Here is a 20,382-nt window from a genome sequence, read left to right as displayed (position 1 = left end):
TTATCGTGCAGCACTTTGTTTTAGACTGAGCTAGTGTGTGACTAGTGATTAGGAAAGTTTGTACTCTATATACTCTACCTTAATCTTGCTGATTTAGTCCAGATGCCCACAAAGGGACCATTAGCAAAGTACACCTCTACCTCAATATAATGCTGTCTACGAGAACCAAAAAAATCTTACCGTGTTATAACGCGGTTTCACCTACATCGAACTTGATTTGATCCGCCAGAGCGTGCAGCTCCCCCCCCCAGCGCTGCGTAACCGCATTATATCCAAATTTGTGTTATATTAGGTGGCTTTATAACAGGGTAGAGGGGTAACAAAGGATGTCTGTTACTACAAATGACGTAATGAACAAAGCATATGATTGATATGATCAAACTATGTTCAGTGATGGTTAAGAGATCTCTTATTTATGAAGTAATCACCCACTGACAAAATTTTTAACTCAAAAAAAAATTGCTTGCTACTACAATTGCACTTAACAACAACGGCTGGGTTAGAAATCCCTGAAGCTTATCAATCATGTAAACTGTATTGAGAATTGTTTTAAGGATCATTTCTAATGCATAAATTTGGACATATAGGAATGATACTTAAGACAAGCAATGCTGGCTTCAGCCTAGTTTGCTTAACATGAGGGCAATGTTGCCTTACAGTTGTAGCTGGAGGTAATGATGTCCTATACATGATTATAGTCACTGCTTCTTTAATTCCTTATTTTGTAGGGTGGACTGATTAAATCAAGGCAATTTAAATCACCAAAATAAATGCCTCAACTGAAATTAATTTTAATCAACTTTTCCATTTGTACTTTAGTTATTTTCTAAAGTTACATTCTCATTGGTTGATACCATTAAAACATGTCTTACAACTACACAGAACCTTTACACTAGATTTGGTACTTTTTTTTTTTTTTTTTTAATATCTAGGAGGTTACACCTTAACTATACACACATATTTAAACTATGACTGTCACTAAGACTGTCAAGCAATTAAAAAACTTAATTGCGATTAATCTCACTGTTAATAATAGAATACCATTTATTTAAATTTTTTGCATGTTTTCTACATTTTCAAATATATTGATTTAAATTAAAACACTGAATACAAAGTGTACAGTGCCATGCAAATGTAAACAAACTGTCTGGCAGACCATCAGTGGATTACCCTGACAAGCCGCATGAGGGCGTGTGCCACAGGTTGCCCACCACTGATCTAACCATCCCTGACAGATGTTGGTCTAACCTGCTCTTAAAAATCTCCAATGATGGAGATTCCACAACCTCCCCTAGACATACAAGTTTAGAATAAAAAACATTTTAAAAGCCTTTTCCCCCCAGGGATTGTTACCCAAAAACAGGTTTGGGGAGCCCCTAGAATAGCCTATTGCTCCCATAATCTGTCCTTCCTAGAGTATGGGTTTCCAGGGTAGTTAAGGAAATACACCGCTACCTCAGTATAACGCCACCCAATATAACACGAATTTGGATATAATGCAGTAAAGCAGTGCTCCGGGAGGGAGGGGGCAGAGTTGCATGCTCCAGTGGATCAAAGCAAGTTCAATATAACGCGGTTTCACCTATAATACAGTAACATTTTTTGGCTCCCAAGGACAGCATTATATCGAGGGCAGGCAGCTATCAGCTTGGCTCTGCTCCATCCCAATCCCTTCAACTCCTCTGGGAGCTCCTGTCCTCTCCATCCCAATCTTCCCCCTACTGCTCTCTCTGCTCCTGAGTGTCTACTTTTATACTGTCCTATCAGCTCCTTACTGCAAATGGTCACTGACAGTTGTTTACTTCAAAAGTTATGATCTGTTGATCTTTCACCCCCTTGGCTTTCTGCCAATGTTATGTTTTCCCCTCATTTGAAGCTCAAGCAATTTTTCCCCTTCTGCACCACACAAGCTCAGAAAATATCATGTGACTTGTGGTGACCCATCAGGTTTTTTTTTTTAAACTACTTTAACTTACCTTCTGCTTTTGACCTATTTTCAGTGATCATGTGACTTGCAGCGTCCAATGGTATGTGACATGCAGCTTCTAATGGTAGAGTGATTTTTGCTTATTCCAAATGGAAGCCAGGGACAACAAAATGGAGTCTGAGGAATTTCTTAGGTATCAGAATGTCCTTACTGAAATTTTCTCCCTCATGTTTTAACCTTATTTAACTTACCTAATCAATAAACCAATGACAGCTGTAACTATTTAATCACTACTTATACTCCTAGGGGAATTCTGCACCAAAAAGTTAAAAATTCTGGAACAAGTTTCTTGAGGGAGGCGGGAGGAACTGTTAGGGAGCTTCCCCCATGCAGACCCTGGCTGATCCCTAGCCTCTCCCATTCAGTCAGGCACGTATCCCTCCACCCCCACTCAAGACACACACACCCCATCCCTATGTGGCCCTGCCCCTCTGCCCATGTGGCCCTGCGCCTCCACTCCCATTCAGCCGCTGCCCTAGTCTGTCCTCCCCCACTTGCCCTTATGAACCCTTGTCTGTGACACACACCCTCCAGCAGCCCCACACTGCCTGTCTCTCCCCATAGTCTGTCTCTTGACCTGGCCCTACAGGTACTGTGAAGAAGGCTGTGCAGGCTCTCTCTCTTCCCTAGCTGGCTGGCAGCAACAGTTGTGTTCTATCACCCTCTGGCGGGCAAAAGACGGAACTGCAGCAACTTTTCAGCAGATGCTTTTTTCTGTGCAAAAAAATTAAAATATGCACAGCTCATTAATTATGCACACATGCAGTGGCGCAGAATTCCCCCAGGAGTATACTGAGGCCATCTGTGGCCATAATTCTCTCTTAATGACTTAGATATTAATCACTCAATGGTTTGCTATTACACTGACTATAGAACACATCTCTTACAATAAATGTTCCCTGCCCATCTGGTCAATTACATTGCACATTTATGACAACTATCAACTTTTGTTAATTAGTCCTTTCTGCTTCTGGACTATGTCAGCAAGGTCAGGATAAGGAGAGTGGATATTACAGTACAGTCCTACTAATGATAACAGATGTTTGTCTACAATAGTGCTTTATTTTAAACTGAGCTACCGTGAGACTAACTTTGGCCAACACAGCAAGAATTCTGAAATTTGTGGCCAAAGAATCGGGAGTTTAATACACAAAGAACTATAAAAGATGAATATTTTACTAGCATTGGTTTACATAATTGGTAAGCTGAAGACAGCTGTTTCAGGGATAACGTCAGCAGGAACCATTGTGGTCATCTAGTCTGACCTCCGGTATAACATAGGCCAAGAACATCTTCAAAATAACTCCTAGGTCACATCTTTTGATAAGAAGATCCAAACTTAAATCTAAAAATTGTCAGTTATGGAGAATCCACCACAGCCCTTAGTAAATTGTTCCAATGATTACTCTATTAAAAATGTATCCCTTATTTCAAGTCTAATTTATCTAGCTTCAACTTCCAGCCATTGAATCATGTTATATCGGCCTCTGCTAGACTGAAGATTCCATTATTAAATATTTGTTCTCTCTGTAGATTCATATAGACTAATCAAGTCATCCCTTAGCTGTTGATTCTTCTTAGCCAAGAGGAAGTTATTAGCCAAGATGGTAAGGGATACAACCCCAAGCTTGAGGTGGCCCTAAATCTCTGACTGCCAGAAGCCAGGAGGTGAGAAACAGGGGAGCATCATTCCAACTGCCCTGTTTGGCACACTCTCCCTGAAACTCTGGTACTAGCCACTGACAGAGAGAGGATAGTAGCCTAGATCAGCCATTGGCCTGACCCAGGTTCTTAGAAGTAAACTCTGAGTTCTTTGAGTCTACCATTATCAGGCATGCTTCCTAATTCTTTTATCATTCTGACTACTCTTTTCTGAACCCTTTTCAATTGATCAATATCCTTGATAAAATAATGGATTCTTCAATCATAAAAAGGTATTTGTAGCCAGATCATTATGACAAAACATCTGTTAGAGTGGTTCCTGATAAACTAAAAGCATCTATCAAATCAGTACCTTCAACAATTACAGAAAACAGCTACCCACTCCTCAATTGCAAATAGCCCTTTTCTGGCCATCTGGACACATTTCCTAAGTCAATGGGTCAGAGGACACACAACCCCTTACTAATAATATGCTACGGTCAAGCAAAATTCAGCTTATTGATAACACAATAGGGCAGATAAAGTTAAGCTTAAATACAAAGAATTATAAACACAAGACACGGTGGGACTCTGGCTCACCTACAAAGAATCAAAGTGTAGTCATAAGTTACTATGCTGAGGGTTTTTTTTTTTGTTTTTTTTTTGTTTTTTTTTAAATCATCCCATTAGGCTGGCTAGAGTAAGGAAGCCTGCTATTAGCTCAATGACCTGAAAAAAACAAGGTTGAGAGGGCTGGACAACATGGTTCTTAAGCCTCAAAATCTTCAGCATTCCAATAGCTTTTTGGAGACACAGACCAAGCCTCCTCAGCTTTTATTTGTAGAGAGAACCTTCCAATGGCATGAGCACGAGCTTATGGAGCAAGTTTTAGTGATTCTGTTCTTGTATTTCCTTTTTCGACTGTATGCTTTGGCCTTGCAAATAGCATAAACTAAGTTTTCAGTGCACTTCAGAGAATTCCAGTTGTTCATATCTGTGATGCTAACAATTTATGTCCCTTATGATGAAAGTTTTCTTCTTCTTTAGCTCTACAGATAGGTTTGGTAGTTCAGTCACACCACTCAGCTTCTGGGCGTCCCTTCTAGCCAAGCCAGTTTTATATCCTCAAAGTATAACCGTGGTTGTGCATTAATGGTTCTAGGCTGAATCATAAATGCAAGTCCTGAATGTACGATGGTATTGAGGGATATATGGAGATTGGCACAAAAACTGATGACTGGGGTTTTTTTATTTACATCACCAAAATTACCATCTTTAATTGAACATGAAAACATCTTTGGAAACTATATTTTTCTTTGTGTTCAAAAGAATTCTAATCTGCACTCTAGTCTATAAAGTTTGTATATCATGGTCACCACTTTGGTTCTGAGCAGTCTGACCTGATGTGGCACAGGAATCTGAAGGGTCTGCCTCCTCCCAGGTGAGTGCCCTGGGCTATGGCAGGTCTTTCTAGTCTCTCTGGTTGAAACTGTTCAAATGTCTATAAACAGTTAAAGAATTGTTAGAGTAAAACTAAAGTGATATGTCCAAGACAAAACCTGGAACTCAAGTTTTAGAAATAGTGGAAATCTCAACATCATCTATTCTAAAGATGCATATATTCTGAAGATACTATGCACACTAAATAGAAAACTTTTCATTGTGTATGTGAGATTATCAAACAAAACTGTTAGTGGACTGAGTTGCTTTGTAGTCATACTAACCTTTATTGTGAAATCCAACTAGTAGTTCAAATTGTCCTAATCTGTTCTTTTTATATGCAGACTAGGTCAGAAGCAAGATACAAGTTGTGTTGTTTGCCAGATATGAACTGGGTGCTAGGTACAGTTAACACAGATGTCTCTATGGGCCCCACACTACAAGAAGAATGTGGAAAAAATTGGAGAGAGTCCAGCGGAGGTTAACAAAAATGATTAGGGGGCTGGAGCACATGACTTATGAGGAGAGGCTGAGAGAACTGGGATTGTTTAGTCTGCAGAAGAATGAGGGGGGATTTGATAGCTGCTTTCAACTACCTGAAAGGGGGTTCCAAAGAGGATGGATCTAGACTGTTCTCAGTGGTACCTGATGACAGAACAAGGAGCAATGGTCTCAAGTTGCAGTGGGGGAGGCTTAGGTTGGATATTAGGACAAACTTTTTCACTAGGAGGGTGCTGAAGCACTGGAATGGGTTATCCAAGGAGGTGGTGGAATCTCCTTCCTTAGAGGTTTTTAAGGTCCAGCTTGACAAAGCCCTGGCTGGGATGATTTAGTTGGGACTTGGTCCTGCTTTTGAGCAGGGGGTTGGACTAGATAACCTCCTGAGGCCCCTACCAACCCTGATATTCTATGATTCTACTGGCATCCTCCTGAATGCTGTATACAAAACCACTGAATCATTCCTTTTACACTATTTGAACTAGCACCATCCAAGTATATAGGCACTAAGTTCTGTTTTTAAACTCCAAACATTTCTGAATAACAGGAACACCGCAGTATCATTATTTCTATACGATACATAAATACACACGCAGAGTTTATTGTTCGAGACACAACTAATCCCTGCGTTCCCCTACACCTACCCCCTGGAAACCGTAATGAATAACTGCGCAGCATCGCGCCCCCGGAGGCTCACCCCTGGGAAATCTATATCCTTCGGGCGATCCCAGGGAGCCCGTTTTAGTCACAGCAACTCGACACGGGCTGGGAGAGTGATCAGCCTGGGGACACGCCCGGGCCTCAGGCTCCCTCCCTGGGCACCCGCGACAGGGAAAGCGGGCGGGGAGGCGCCGCTCCCTTCCCAGACAAAGCCCCCGCGCCCGCCGCTCAGGCCCCCCAGCCCTTCTTCGGATCCGCGCCTGGCAGGGAAGCAGCGAGGCCGGCGGCAAACGCGCCCGGCTGCGGAGATCCGGGCGGAGGCGGCTCCCCCCCCCCGCGGCGGCTCCCCGGGGCCGCTGGCCCCTCCCCCCGCTAGCGGGGTAGCTAGAGCCGGGACAGCGGCGCAGGCTGATGACCCGCAGCTCCCCCCCCAGGAGGAGCGACGCGACGCGACCCCAGCGCGGGCAGCGAGGCTGATGCGCGCCCCCTTGCGCTGCTGAGGGCGCAGAGCTGCCCAATGACGCGGCGCCGGGGGTGTGAAATCGCCACACTCCGCCTCGGGGAGGGGGATCCGCTTGCCCAAGCGCCCCGGAGCCCGGCCGCCACCTCTGCCGCGCGCTCCCAGCCGGCCGCTCCGGACGCCGCCGCGGCGCAGGTACCTGAGCATGTAGCGGGCTCGGAGCGGCGGGCGGGACCCGGACGGTCCCCGTGAAGCGCAGCCGGCGGCGGGAGCTGGAACGAGGCGCGACCAATGGAGTTGTTGGCGGGGGGGGGGGGAAGCGAAACCGTTGGTCCCCAGAGAGCGCGAGCCGTTGCCTCTGCTCTGCTCGCGCTGCCCCAGCTCCGCGTTCCAAGCCGGTCTTGGACTGACCCGCAAACTACCCAACCCGGCCCCGCCCCGGCTGCCTGGACCCGCCCCCAGGAACGCTCGCCCCAGAGGAGCAGGCGGCGGCAGGAAAGCAGCGTGTCGCGCGGTCCTAGCGTCCTCCGAATTCCAACCGCTCCCCCTCCCCACACGCTGGCAGAGCCCAGCGCCAGGCACCCGCGCGCTGCTTCCCCCAAGCCGAGCGAGGTGGGCTGCCCTCTGGCCCCCAAGGCTGCCCTGCAACCGCTCCGAGTCCCGCAGCCGCCGTGTGGGGAGCTGCTGGGCCGAAGTTTTTTGGGAGGGGGCGGGTTGCAAGCAGTGAAGAAGCTTTTGCAAGGAATTGGAATTTGTTCAGCAAAGAGAGTCCCCCGCTGATGCAATTGGGTCGGTTCATCACTGAAAACAAAAATGTGAAATAAAAAATATTGGATGGGGGGGTTCTCTCTACCCCCACCTCCGCCATTGGAATAAGCCCAGCAAACACTAGGGGTCGGTTTGCTGAAAAGTCATAAATTTGCAAATAAAACAAAACTATGTTATTGATTGATTGAGGCGGCAAAGTCACTTAGTCCAGAATCAGAGTGACCTGACCACACTGAGAGTTACACCTGTGTTGATGATAATGGAACCAGACTCCCATAATGCTTTGAGCTAGGCCAAAGGAGAAGGGGGAAAATACTGTATGAAAAAAGCAATGTTGCAATGGCAATTTCCATATAAGGAATGAAATGATGCTATAAGACTACAAAATCAGTTCTCACTAGCAGATACATAAGAAGTGTAGTATCAGAGGGGTAGCCGTGTTAGTCTGGATCTGTAAAAGCAGCAGAGAGTCCTTTGGCACCTTATAGTCTAACAGACGTATTGAAGCATGAGCTTTCGTGGGTGAATATGATAGATAACATGATTTGTGCTTAGTTGTCTGTTTTGGGAAATGATGCTATTGCTAAATGATCCTATGACCTGCTTGCATAACCAATAATAAACATTGAACAGCACCATGGTCAAGGGGAAAAACGTGGAATGTTTAGAGTACAAGTAAATAGACCTATGTACCCCACGTCTGCAAAATCCTGAAAATATGCTTTGTCAGTGTGGTCTGATATGACGTCAATAATGGTATATATATGTGCTCACTGTTCTGTATCGGGGTGTCACTCCTCTGGCATGAGTTGAGGAGGGGGCACCCGCTCAGCTGACCGTATAATAAAGGGCTAATATATGTTTATACTCTATCTTGGTCTCTGTGCCTCCTTGGGGTAATTGACTAGCTCCGGGGAGAACGAGCCCTTTTTGGCTAACAACTGGCGACTCCGCCGAGACCCTCCCTGTAGAGGGCGCTATCGCTACCGGGGGCTAGTGAGCTGGTGCCGAGAGGAGTGGCCACCTCGAGCTGATTGTGCGGCTCGTGCTCTCGAATCACCTCGGCCGACTGGGGCGGCGGTGTCCTCTTTAGAGAGGGTCCACAAGGATACAGAGATCTTAAATTTGCCCTGTTCCAAGTCCCCAGAGCCGGACGCGGCCACTCTGGGCAGTAAGTGCGTTTACCTCTAGGGTTTGAGGAGTAACGCCCCCGAAGTGTGGGAGGACTAAGGGGAACTTAAGAGGCTGCCTGTATACAGGAAGGTATATTGTGAGTATGTTGTTTTAATGTTATGTGTTAGTATGCATACGCAGTGGGATTCAACTAGTTTGTGGGTTATTCATGTTTTAGGCTTTGTACTCTTATTCAGTATGTTAATATTTTTTCTTTTTATTTTGTACCAGAGAATGAGTGTATGTTAGAGAGTTATTGATATATAGGGACTTTTTAGACTCCTGCTAGGGGAAACCCGATGACAAGGATATCTTGATTGCAAGGGGGGTTAGCCGACCGTCTGAAGGTCTCTTCCTTTTAAGTGTGTGTATCTTGTGCATATAGTTTATGACTAAGAGAGGACCCTAAGATGGGGTCTACTCAGAGTTATTATGCAGGGACACCCCTTGGCTGTATGCTAGACAACTGGCAAGCGTTTAGACGCCAATCAGACTTTGGTATCCCGTTACGTAAGGACGATCTCATAAAATTTTGTACGGTAGAATGGCCAACATTCGGAGTAGATTGGCCAGATGGGGGTTCATTGAAACCAGATGTAATACAAGCCGTACATAATATTGTAACCCACGACGGGCATTGGGACCAGTATCCGTATATTAATATTTGGCAGGATCTGGTGTCCGCTTCCCCGCCTTGGCTACAGAGATGTAGACAAAAAACCTTACAAGTACTGATGGCCCGGGTCCCGATGAAAAACTGACCCCGTATGCCTATGAAAAAGCCATGCCCACCCTTAAAGCCATGTCCACCCCCTGTAATTCCTCAGGCCCCAGATTATGTACTCTCTCCTCCATTATATCCCAGTTTGCAAGCCCTGGATAAACAAATAACGACAGGTGAGGGCCATCAGCAGCCTCCAACTGTAGTAAAAGAGACAAGCCCCACCGACATAGGGATCCAACATACGTTCCTACAGGAGAACGGTGTATATAGACACTTAAGGAGCAACACGGATGAAACCACAGTGCATAAGGCACTGCCTCTCCGCGAAACGATAGGGCAAGAGGGAAAGCCTGCCATGGTATATGTCCCCTTTGCCACAAGTGATTTATATAATTGGAAACTACAAAATCCCCCATTTTCAGAGGACCCGGCCCCCTTGACAGCAATTTTTGAAATGCTTATAACAGCACATAATCCAACATGGGGGGACATGCAAGTAGTGTTAAATGCGTTGCTAACCCCGGACGAGAGGCGTATGGTCTTAGCAAAGGCCCGTGAGTGGGTAGCAGAAACCAAGGGCAATTTAGAAGCTGTAGGCGATATAATGCCCGAAAAGGAACCCGATTGGCAGCATAGTGAGAAGTGGTTACCAGCCCATCAGAGATATGCCGCTGCTATAGTGCAGGGTATGAAAAAGTGTATTCGGAAAACCCCTAATTGGGCCAAATTGTATAATATAAGACAAGAACGAAAAGAAAATCCAGCAGCCTTTTATGAGCGCTTATGTGAAACCTGTAGGAGGTACACGGATTTGGACCCGGGGGATCAAAATGGGAAAACAGTGCTAACTCCCCTCTTTATTGGTCAATCTTATGAAGATATTAGAAAGAAATTACAAAAGGTGGAAGGTGCATCAGGAAAGAATATAGAGGAACTGTTAGAGATTGCTTTAAAGGTGTATGATAGACGGGACGAGGAGGAAAGGAAGAAAGGAACGAAGGCTCTCGTTATGGCTTTGAGGCAAGGACAGGACAAGGATGAGAAACAGAATATGAGAAATGAGTATGTTTTTATAGGGGATAGAGGAAAGCCCCGACGTCCCCGCTTAGGACGAAATCAGTGTGCTCTGTGCAGACAGGAAGGACATTGGAAGAATGAGTGTCCTAACAGGCACATGATACGACAGAGACGTAGGACTGAAACAATCCCACCCCCAATCCTTTACAATGCAGGAGGCTCGGATAACGAGTCTCCCCAATGAAGAGACCAAGGGACCCAGCAGCCCCTCTTAGCAGCACAACCTGCAAGACTGGATCCCACGGTAGAAATTAAGGTAGGGGGCCGCCAAATTGAAGCCCTGATTGACACTGGGGCTGCCCTGAGTGTACTCCCCCTTAAGTCAGCGCCGCCAGGCAGACCCTCGGGGCATACTATTGTCCAAGGACTTGAAGGACAAAGTGTAGTAGTAGCAAAAACCCTTCCCCTTTTAGTGAAAGTGGGTAACCATCATATCGTACACCAGTTTGTTTGTCACCCCTCCTGCCCCATTGCATTGTTAGGACGAGATATCCTTACTAAACTGCAAGCGGAGATCTCGTTCAATAATGGGACCATAGAAGTACGCTTGCCTAAACAACAAACTTCCAACTATATAATGGCTCTAATGGGCGATAGAATCCTTTACTCAGAAAGCCAGGGAACCGAAGGGGATTTGATATCAAGGGTTAATCCCAAGGTTTGGGCAGAGACAGGAGGCGTGGCACGAGCTCGTAATGCTTCCCTGGTACAAATTCAATTAAAAGAGGGAGGCGGGCCGGTTCGTGTCCGACAATACCCCCGAAACTAACCACACGAATTAGGCTAAAACCGCTTATTCTAAAGTTCATATGATGTGGATGGTTAAAGGAAGGTACCTCCCCATACAGTACTCCAATAATGGGAATCCCCAAATCTGATGGACAATACCGTTTAGTACAGGATTTGCGACAAGTTAATAAACTTGTAGAGGCCCCCTATCCAGTTGTCCCAAACCCCCACACAATCCTCAGTCAGATTCCCAAAGAACATACCTGGTTTTCGGTAATAGATCTGAAAGATGCTTTCTTTTCAATACCTCTTGATACCGAATCCCAGAAACTGTTTGCTTTTGAATGGGAAGATCCGGATACACATTATAAAGCTCAGTATCTGTGGACTGTTCTTCCACAGGGACTGACTTGTGCTCCCGAGATTTTTGGCAGCCAGCTAAAAAGAGACCTGGCCCCATTCCTAGTTAAACATCCCTCATGTACTATAGTTCAGTACTGTGATGATTTGTTGTTAAGTACTGAAACAAAAACAGCATGTAGAAAGCAAACTGTAGAACTCCTGAATTATCTTGGCAAACACGGGTACAAGGTCTCAAAAAGCAAAATCCAACTAGTAAAACAGCAAGTTACTTTTCTTCGGTATCAAATAACGCAAGGCAGTCGCAGCTTGGGTAAGGAACGAATCCAAGCTATACTTGATAGTCCCCAACCACAAAATCTGCGTGAATTGAGGGCCTTCTTAGGCCTAACCGGATTTTGTCGGCTCTGGATCCCTGACTATGGAGGGAAAGCTAAACCCCTGTATGAATCATTGACTAAGGACGGGTTGCTTCACTGGACGTGGACTAGGGAGATGGAGAAAGCATTTCAAGAGCTTAAAACCGCACTAATTCAACCCCCTGTCTTGGCTCTCCCGGACCCACGGAAACCATTTACCCTATATGTCCACGAGCGAAAGGGAGTAGCAGCTGGACTCCTATGCCAGCGATCGGGACCAACCTGGCGACCTATTGGTTATTATTCAAAGATCTTGGACCCTGTAGCCAGAAGCTGGCCTGCTTGCTTGCGTGCCGTAGCAGCTACCGCCCTTCTTGTGCAAGAAGCTGAAAAATTGACCCTGGGTGGAGATACTGAGGTCATAGTCCCACATGGAGTACCTCAAATATTAGGAACAGGAGCTGAAGCTAGACATTTAAATCCCAGTCGCCACTCACGATACGAAGTAGGACTCCTATTAGCTCCTAACCTGACCTTTCGACCCATTAGTTCCCTTAATCCAGCCACCTTATTGCCTGACCCTGGGGACCTCTGTAAACCCAGACCCATACACGATTGTATTGAGGTTCTGCAGCAAGAAACTAAACCACGCTCAGACCTCTCTGACATACCGTGGCCTAACCCTGACATCGAGGGATACGTAGATGGATCCAGCTACGTAATTAATGGCAAACGATATACCGGGGCAGCAGTGGTAATTAAGAATGACAAGATCTATAAATTTAAATTAAACCCACATTGGTCAGCCCAAGCAGCAGAATTGGTGGCTCTCATTGAAGCCCTCCAAATGGGCACAGGAAAGATTCTTAATTTATATACAGACAGCCGTTATGCTTATATGGTGGTGCATGCTCACGGTATCCTATGGAAAGAAAGAGGATTCATTACAGCCTCGGGCCAAAAGATAGCACATGGAGGCCTTATTAAATTCCTACTAGAGGCTCTAATGCTCCCACTACAAGTCGCTGTAATCCACGTGCGTGCTCACGGCAAAACTCCTCAGGGGGAGCAGATGGAGTTGCGTGGCTTTTGATAGTAAAAGATACTGAATGTAAAGTCCCAACCCCACAGTATACTACTGAAGAAACACAGTATGCCCAAAGCATAGGGGCCCGTTTGCTCCCCTCGGGATGGTGGAAATTACCTGGAGGGGAAATTTTTGTGCCTCGGCCAATTTTAAATGAAACCCTTCGACTGTTACATAAGGAAGGGCATATGGGATCAGCAGCTATGGTTGACTTAGCTACCCGAACCCTTAAAGGATTAAGGATGCATATGGAGGCCCAACGGTTTGTTAACACTTGCCCAATTTGCCAACAAACAAATCAAAAAGGCCGAAAACCTCCAGCCCCAATGGGAGGTCAACCCTGGGCCACATATCCATTTCAGAGATGGCAGGTTGATTTTGCCGAAGTACCCCCATGCAGGGGCTACAAATATTTACTTGTCTTTGTTGACCAACTAACTGGGTGGGTGGAGTGTTTCCCCACCAGACATTGCCAAGCCCGAGCTGTTGCTAAGGCCTTGATACAAGAAATAATCCCCCGATACCACGTACCAGAGGTTATTAATTCTGATCAGGGTAGTCACTTTATTTCAAAGGTGACACAAGAAGTATCTCAAGCCTTAGGCATCCAATGGAACTTTCATACAGCATGGCGCCCCCAAAGTTCGGGCCAAGTGGAAAGAATGAATAGAACACTAAAAGAGACTCTTACTAAAATATGCATGGAGTCAGGATTGAAATGGCTTGATGCTTTGCCCCTAGCGCTAACTCGCCTGCGAAGGGCCCCAAGACGAGGATTAAAACTGTCACCCTTTGAACTGGTATTCGGATTTCCTCCCCGAATTCCTATTTCAAAATTTCGGGAAGATGTGACCTGGGAAGTGGGAAAAGATACCTTATGGAAACAAGTTTCTCTCCTACAGACTGTTTTATCCCAACTACATCAATACGCAGCATCTTTCCAATCCCTGCCCTTCGATCGGCCTGTCCATCCGTTTCAAATTGGTGACCAGGTCCTCGTCAAGAAGTGGAAACGTGACCCCCTTACACCACGGTGGGAAGGTCCACATACCGTCTCCCTCATCAGCCACGCCGCAGTTAAGCTCCTTGGGAACGACAAATGGACTCATCACACAAGAGTAAAACGGTTTCTCACCCCCGACGAAGGAGCCAAACCGCCAGAAAAAGACTCCGGCTCTCTGTCCACCCCGGAACCGGAGGCCCGGGGAGGCACAGGCGAAGCCTCAGGCAACTGGATCGACCCTCTGCCTACCTCGGCACCGGAAGCCCGAGGGAGCACAGGAGAAGTTTCAGACTGGACTTACGAGCCCCTAGACGGACTTAAGGGTTTGTTTAAGAAATCATAATGCAAATAACACTGTTAATTTTAGGTGTATACCTTCCTCATTATTATGGTTGGGAAAATACCTTTCTAGAGCTAGGAGAAACAATAGCAAAGTCCTTTAATCTCAGTAATTGTTGGGTATGTGGAGGACCAGGAGACTTAAATGAATGGCCATGGGTAGCCCAACCAATACAGCCCAAATGGTGGGAAAGTAATTTAAGCATGGTCCGTAACGGATCAGAACTATGGGCCCAGGATAGTAGCCCATGGCGACTCTATTCCTCTGGGATGGGTATACTATGCCTTAATAGAACAAGGCCAAAAGGAGTATATGTAGGGGAAAGTCAATGTGAATGGACCTTATCCCCAGGATTTGATTGCTGGGATCCCGATTGTTTGCCATACAATTGCTCTAAATATCAGGGGCGATGGAATCAGACCCATGTACAGCTGACTAATGGCAGCTGGATAGCCTGCTCCTATCAACTTTATGATAGTGATGATTTTCCCAGCTGCAACGCAATACAACAGGATAAATTCTTTGATAATTATCTGTTTTTAAGTTGCCAGCGAGATAATACCACAGCCGAAAACCATGTGATACAGTTCTATCACTGGGCATGGCAACATTATAATGGGACTCGAACAACCCGCTTTAAGCAATTTTGGTCTGGTACTAATCAACCTACAGGGGGCGGTTGCAATTGTATATGGAAAGCAGGAGCAGGAGCCTGGAAATGTGAACATTGCAACTCTGAGGGCGAAACAGTCACTCTATCCGGGGTCGTACCTCTGGTGTTGCTAGCATTGCAGAGTGGATTTGCTTCCACAGCAGCAGGACCATTAGGACCCGGCAATCATTTATATTTTGAACTACCAAAGTATAAAAACAATAATTGGGCTCTGTCACCTGGTAAGACTCCTGACCCCTGGGATGGACCCTTTGCTAATGGGACATGGGCCCTAAAAGGCCACTATTGGATTTGTGGTCAATATGCTTACCGTCGGCTACCGCCCAATTGGTCAGGGGTATGTTATGTAGGATATATCAGGCCCCTATTCTTCCTACTACCTCTCCTACAGGGAAAAACTCTAGGAGTCAAAGTATATGATGATCTTATTAGGGAACGACGATCTATTGATTCCACTTTAACCGCCGGAAGTTCCCAAAAATGGGGTACACAGGAGTGGCCTCCTGAGAGAATCATAGAACATTATGGACCAGCCAGGTGGAACCCCGATGAGCTCGTAACAGGAGCTAGGGAACCGATTTATAACCTGAATCGAATAATCAGATTGCAAGCTGTTTTGGAAATAGTAACAAACCAAACAGCCACAGCACTCGATCTCTTAGCTGATCAGGCAATTCAAATGAGAACCGCAATTTATCAGCATCATATAGCTCTTGATTATTTGCTAGCAGAAGAAGGAGGATTGTGTGCAAAACTGAATGAATCAAATTGTTGTTTACAAATAGATGATAATGGAAAGATAGTTAAACGGTTAACAAAAGAGAAAGCTAACCCACGTCCCAGTGCAAACCTGGAAAGGGTGGGACACAGATTGGCTTACTTCATGGTTGCCACAAAAAGAATGGATACGCCAAAGCTTCCTCTTTGCTATATGTATTATCATAGCCCTATTAGCCTTAGCCTGCCTTACCCCCTGTTTGGTGACATTAATCCGACGATTGATTAACCAAACTATAAATCAACAAGTCATGGTGTTACTCCAGCCAGTAAAAGCTGAGGATTGGGGATATTAAAACTCTTAAAATGCTTTCATAAAAAGGGGGGATTGATAGATAACATGATTTGTGCTTAGTTGTCTGTTTTGGGAAACGATGCTATTGCTAAATGATCCTATGACCTGCTTGCATAACCAATAATAAACATTGAACAGCACCATGGTCAAGGGGAAAAACGTGGAATGTTTAGAGTACAAGTAAATAGACCTATGTACCCCACGTCTGCAAAATCCTGAAAATATGCTTTGTCAGTGTGGTCTGATATGACGTCAATAATGGTATATATATGTGCTCACTGTTCTGTATCGGGGTGTCACTCCTCTGGCATGAGTCGAGGAGGGGGCACCCGCTCAGCTGACCGTATAATAAAGGGCTAATATATGTTTATACTCTATCTTGGTCTCTGTGCCTCCTTGGGGTAATTGACTAGCTCCGGGGAGAATGAGCCCTTTTTGGCTAACAATACCCACTTCATCAGAGCATCGACTAACAGACGTATTGAAGCATGAGCTTTTGTGGGTGAATACCCACTTCGTCAGAGCATCCGACGAAGTGGGTATTCACTCATGAAAGCTCATGCTCCAATACGTCTGTTAGTCTATAAGGTGCCACAGGACTCTTTGCTGCTTATAAGAAGTGTGTTTTGCTTTATTTCTGTAACTACAAACATAATTGAATATGGTGTTTGTGTAACTAAAATAAGAAAGTAGCTAATACTAAATAAGTGAAATATATGTAGAGTGCTTTGTATGCATGCTTAACTGTATCACTTTGGAGTGCATTGAAGATGAATGCTTTAATTTCTCTACATGCAGAAAGCTTAGCAGAACCTGTCAAACTGTTGTGCCAGCTGCAGAGCCATACCAGGAAAGACAGGAGAAGATGAATGATTTTGTTGATGCTTAACCCACACTCCTTCTGTACCAAGCTAAGGCTAGTGTAGGATATCTTTATGTTTGCTGAGTTTTGGAAAATTATATTCAAAACAAGATAAGAACCTGGTAAGAACTGTTGTAGAAATCTTGGGTAATGCATGGAGAGTTCCGTCAGTCATAAACAAGTGTGCTATATAGATAGGCTTGCATTCGTTTGAAACAGACCTACAGTCTTATTATTACCTACAGTGTGTTATTCGACATCTCATCAAAAATCTAAGTCAAACCCTAACACGGTGTAACTATATAGTATTATACTGGTAAATTTCCTTGTGTGGACAAGTCCTTTTGCACCATATTTGGATACCTAAGTGGCTAAGTAGCTGCAGCAGCAAAAAATGCTGTCTGCCATCTACAGCTGGCGAAAAGATTGTACCTGATCTAAATGAATGCCGATTTGGCTACAATGATCCACACAAGTGTGACATCTAGCTGGGACTATTTCAAGTCTCTTTATTAAGGAAGCAAGTCTCCTGCCTTGAGGAAGCTCTAGCAGCCATCTACTCAGCAACACAGGTTACCAGGAACACATCATCCCACTATGCCACTCTCTGTACAGATTGAATACAAAATATAGTTCAAGGTTGCTCTCCTAATTTTCAGACCCCTAGCTGGAATGGGTCCATCTCTCCCCCTGTAACCATAACCTCCCACATCAGCTGCATTCACTATAACAATGTTACTGTTGACAGATAGAGTTAGGCCTGTGGGAGTTAGGAACTGAACCAGAAATATGAACTGTGTTGCATTCAGATCTTAATATAAAACCTCTCATTCACTTCAGTCAGGCTTTCCCACAATAATACACTCAGTCTCACAGATACATTCATTTAAAAATAGAAAAAACCCTAAACTCTCTTCCCTTTAATAATATCCTTATTTCACTAATTCTCCAATCATAATGTCTTCCAGGCTAGGCAGGAATTGAATTTTTAATATAAATAAAACTTTCTTCTGGAAATACCTTTCCTCATAAACAAGCAAAAAATGTGTGAAAGACCTTTTTCACCCCCATTTTCAGAGTCACCTTTAAAAGCAGATAGAGATGAATAGACACATAGGCCAGGTCTTCACTAGAAAAAAATGTTTGTTAACATGTTAAAATCCTAGTGTAGACAAGACAAGTATTTTTAACACATATGAGGTGGTGAGTTAAACCTGGGGATCCTCACTAGGGTTAAAGAGTTAATACAAATCTATGCTAGGGTATTAATGTGTTAGCTAACACACTTTTTTCTTTGTGAAGACATGGCCTATAAAGGTGTGTTCAAAGCTAATATACATCAGCAGTTAAAATGAGTGATTTCAGACACAACAAAGTTTTTATTCTGTCTCCCTGAGCAGCATCTGCTGAAAGAAAGAAAAACAAGATGGAAACAGTTGTCTCTGCTCTGATTGTTGTTTATGTCCTGGATGAAGGAAGAAGAGCTCTGGGAATTCAACTGAGATATATGTATCAGAGGTTATCTGGATTACTAGCTTGTTATTTTTATAAAGGGCCAGAGAAAGCTATTATGCTGGCCATGACATCCTGGGAGTGAACAAAGATTCTTTTGCAGGAATGTAAACCACCTCAGCAGATGCCATCTAGTTGAACACATCCTTTCATATGTTACCTCAGAGCACAGAATAAATTACTTCCCTAATGATAAAAAATAGCAGAGTGGCAAGGCCATTAAGCAAAGCCATTGTTTCACATGTATCTCATGGAAACAAAGTACTAAAACCCCACACCCTCCTCAATACATATGGTGACTGAATACATATGGGAAAGGCACTGCCATTAAAATACTGTAATGCAAATCAGTAGAAGAAAAACAGACACTTTTGTCTCACCTACAATGGGCATTTAATCAAATTAGCTGAACTGATTTTAAATGGCTTAAAAGAGGTTAACAGTTTTAACATGGATTGACTGAGCAATTTAGCCTGGGCTAGACTGAATGTATCTATCTAAGGTATTTATCTGGTCTCTATCACTGCAGTATCTGAATACCTCACAATCTTTAATGTATTTATCCTCACAATACTCCTGTGAGGTATGTAAGAACTATTTTTACAGAAAGGAAACTGAGGCACAGACCTCAAGTGAATTGCCCAAGGTTACAGAGGAAATCTGTAGTGGAGCAGGGACTTGAACCCAAGTTTCTGGCTAGCACCTTATCCTCTCTAAACCCAGTTTAAACTTTTAAATATTTAAACAGTTAAAACATTTTCAGCTAACTCGAAGGCTCAGTGTAGTCAGGATCTGAAGAAGGAGTGATCTAAGAAAGTCTAGGAGAAAACAGAATTAAAACTGTAGATAGTAAGATTAAAAGAGGAACCAATTACAACTGGAGAAAATATCACTTTGGAGAGTGAAGGAAATGATTGTCTGTAGTCCAATTTATCAATTCAGGGGACTGATGACTCAGAGCCTTTCATCTCTAGTTTGCCAATTAACATATAACCCAGGGTTGTAGTTAGAGACAATTATTACCATCTTATGTTTGGCAGACTGTTCAATGAGTTTTGGTGGTCTGAGTGCAGTTCTACGTCACAGGAGTGAGTGTAGCATAATTTGGAATTTTGTTGGTACTTGTAGCCTAAGCAGATAAAGCAAGGATTGAATGGACATGGAGAATTCACTGTCCTTGCTCAGTTGAGGTGGTTGCTACAACGGTTGAGGCAAACAAAAGGATGCTACATGTCCTGTATCTGTTCTTTGGACAGAGAACTACAGTCCTCAGAGCTGGCAAGCTGACACATTTGCTGAATACTACATTCAAATCATACACAAATAAAAACTTAACAACATAAAGAAAATGATCAATCTTACTATGATCAGAAATAGGGTGACCAGGCTTAATTGCTTACCAACATTGCCCAGGCTTTGATCAAAAAAAGTATGTTTCCTGATAAAGAGACTAGAGTAAAAAAGCTTTCAGGGGCTGAGTATACTTACCAAAGGCTCTAAAACTATGGAACTTCCTTCCATCACAGATCAGGATGAGCCCCAGTTTCACAAGTCCCAGCGCCAGATACATCTCTGTGTAGATCTTCCCTTTACCTGAACTATAGGTCAATGTCCTCCAGGTAGACAACCATTAGGTACTAGAATCATTTGGGATAACAATGAAAGAAGGGTAAAGAATGTTTTTGCTTTTAGAGCAGAATCAGTGTGATCCTCATTTAATTGTATACCACACCTAGATACTAGAGTGATTGCTATGTTACAACTAATGAATTAGGTTAGATTATCAAAGAGATAAAAATGGAAACCTGATTTGAAGGGAGGGAAAATATGAGTCTTCTACTATACTAGGAAAGAAGAAGCTAGACATAGCATTTGAGTATGGCTACTTAAGAAGGGTGGAAACAGGCTAATTGATTTTCTGATGTTCAAGTACCTGTTGTGGAGGATATCTCCTAAA

General features: G+C 44.2%; 1 protein-coding gene across 1 annotated transcript; it reads left to right on the top strand.

The window, feature by feature from the left end:
- The first annotated feature begins 10,623 nt into the window (after nucleotides 1-10,623).
- On the top strand, nucleotides 10,624-16,459 carry LOC120395990. The gene is made up of 2 exons (XM_039520848.1): nucleotides 10,624-10,684; nucleotides 13,866-16,459. The coding sequence occupies exon 2, from the start codon at nucleotides 14,309-14,311 to the stop codon at nucleotides 15,983-15,985; it is 1,677 nt and encodes a 558-aa protein (XP_039376782.1). The 5' UTR covers nucleotides 10,624-10,684; nucleotides 13,866-14,308; the 3' UTR covers nucleotides 15,986-16,459.
- The last annotated feature ends 3,923 nt before the right edge of the window (nucleotides 16,460-20,382 follow it).

Source organism: Mauremys reevesii, linkage group 1 (assembly GCF_016161935.1).
Source record: "Mauremys reevesii isolate NIE-2019 linkage group 1, ASM1616193v1, whole genome shotgun sequence".
NCBI classification, from domain to species: domain Eukaryota; kingdom Metazoa; phylum Chordata; order Testudines; family Geoemydidae; genus Mauremys; species Mauremys reevesii.
The sequence above is the reverse complement of the archived record's forward strand: the minus strand, read 5'-3'. Positions and strand labels throughout refer to the sequence as shown.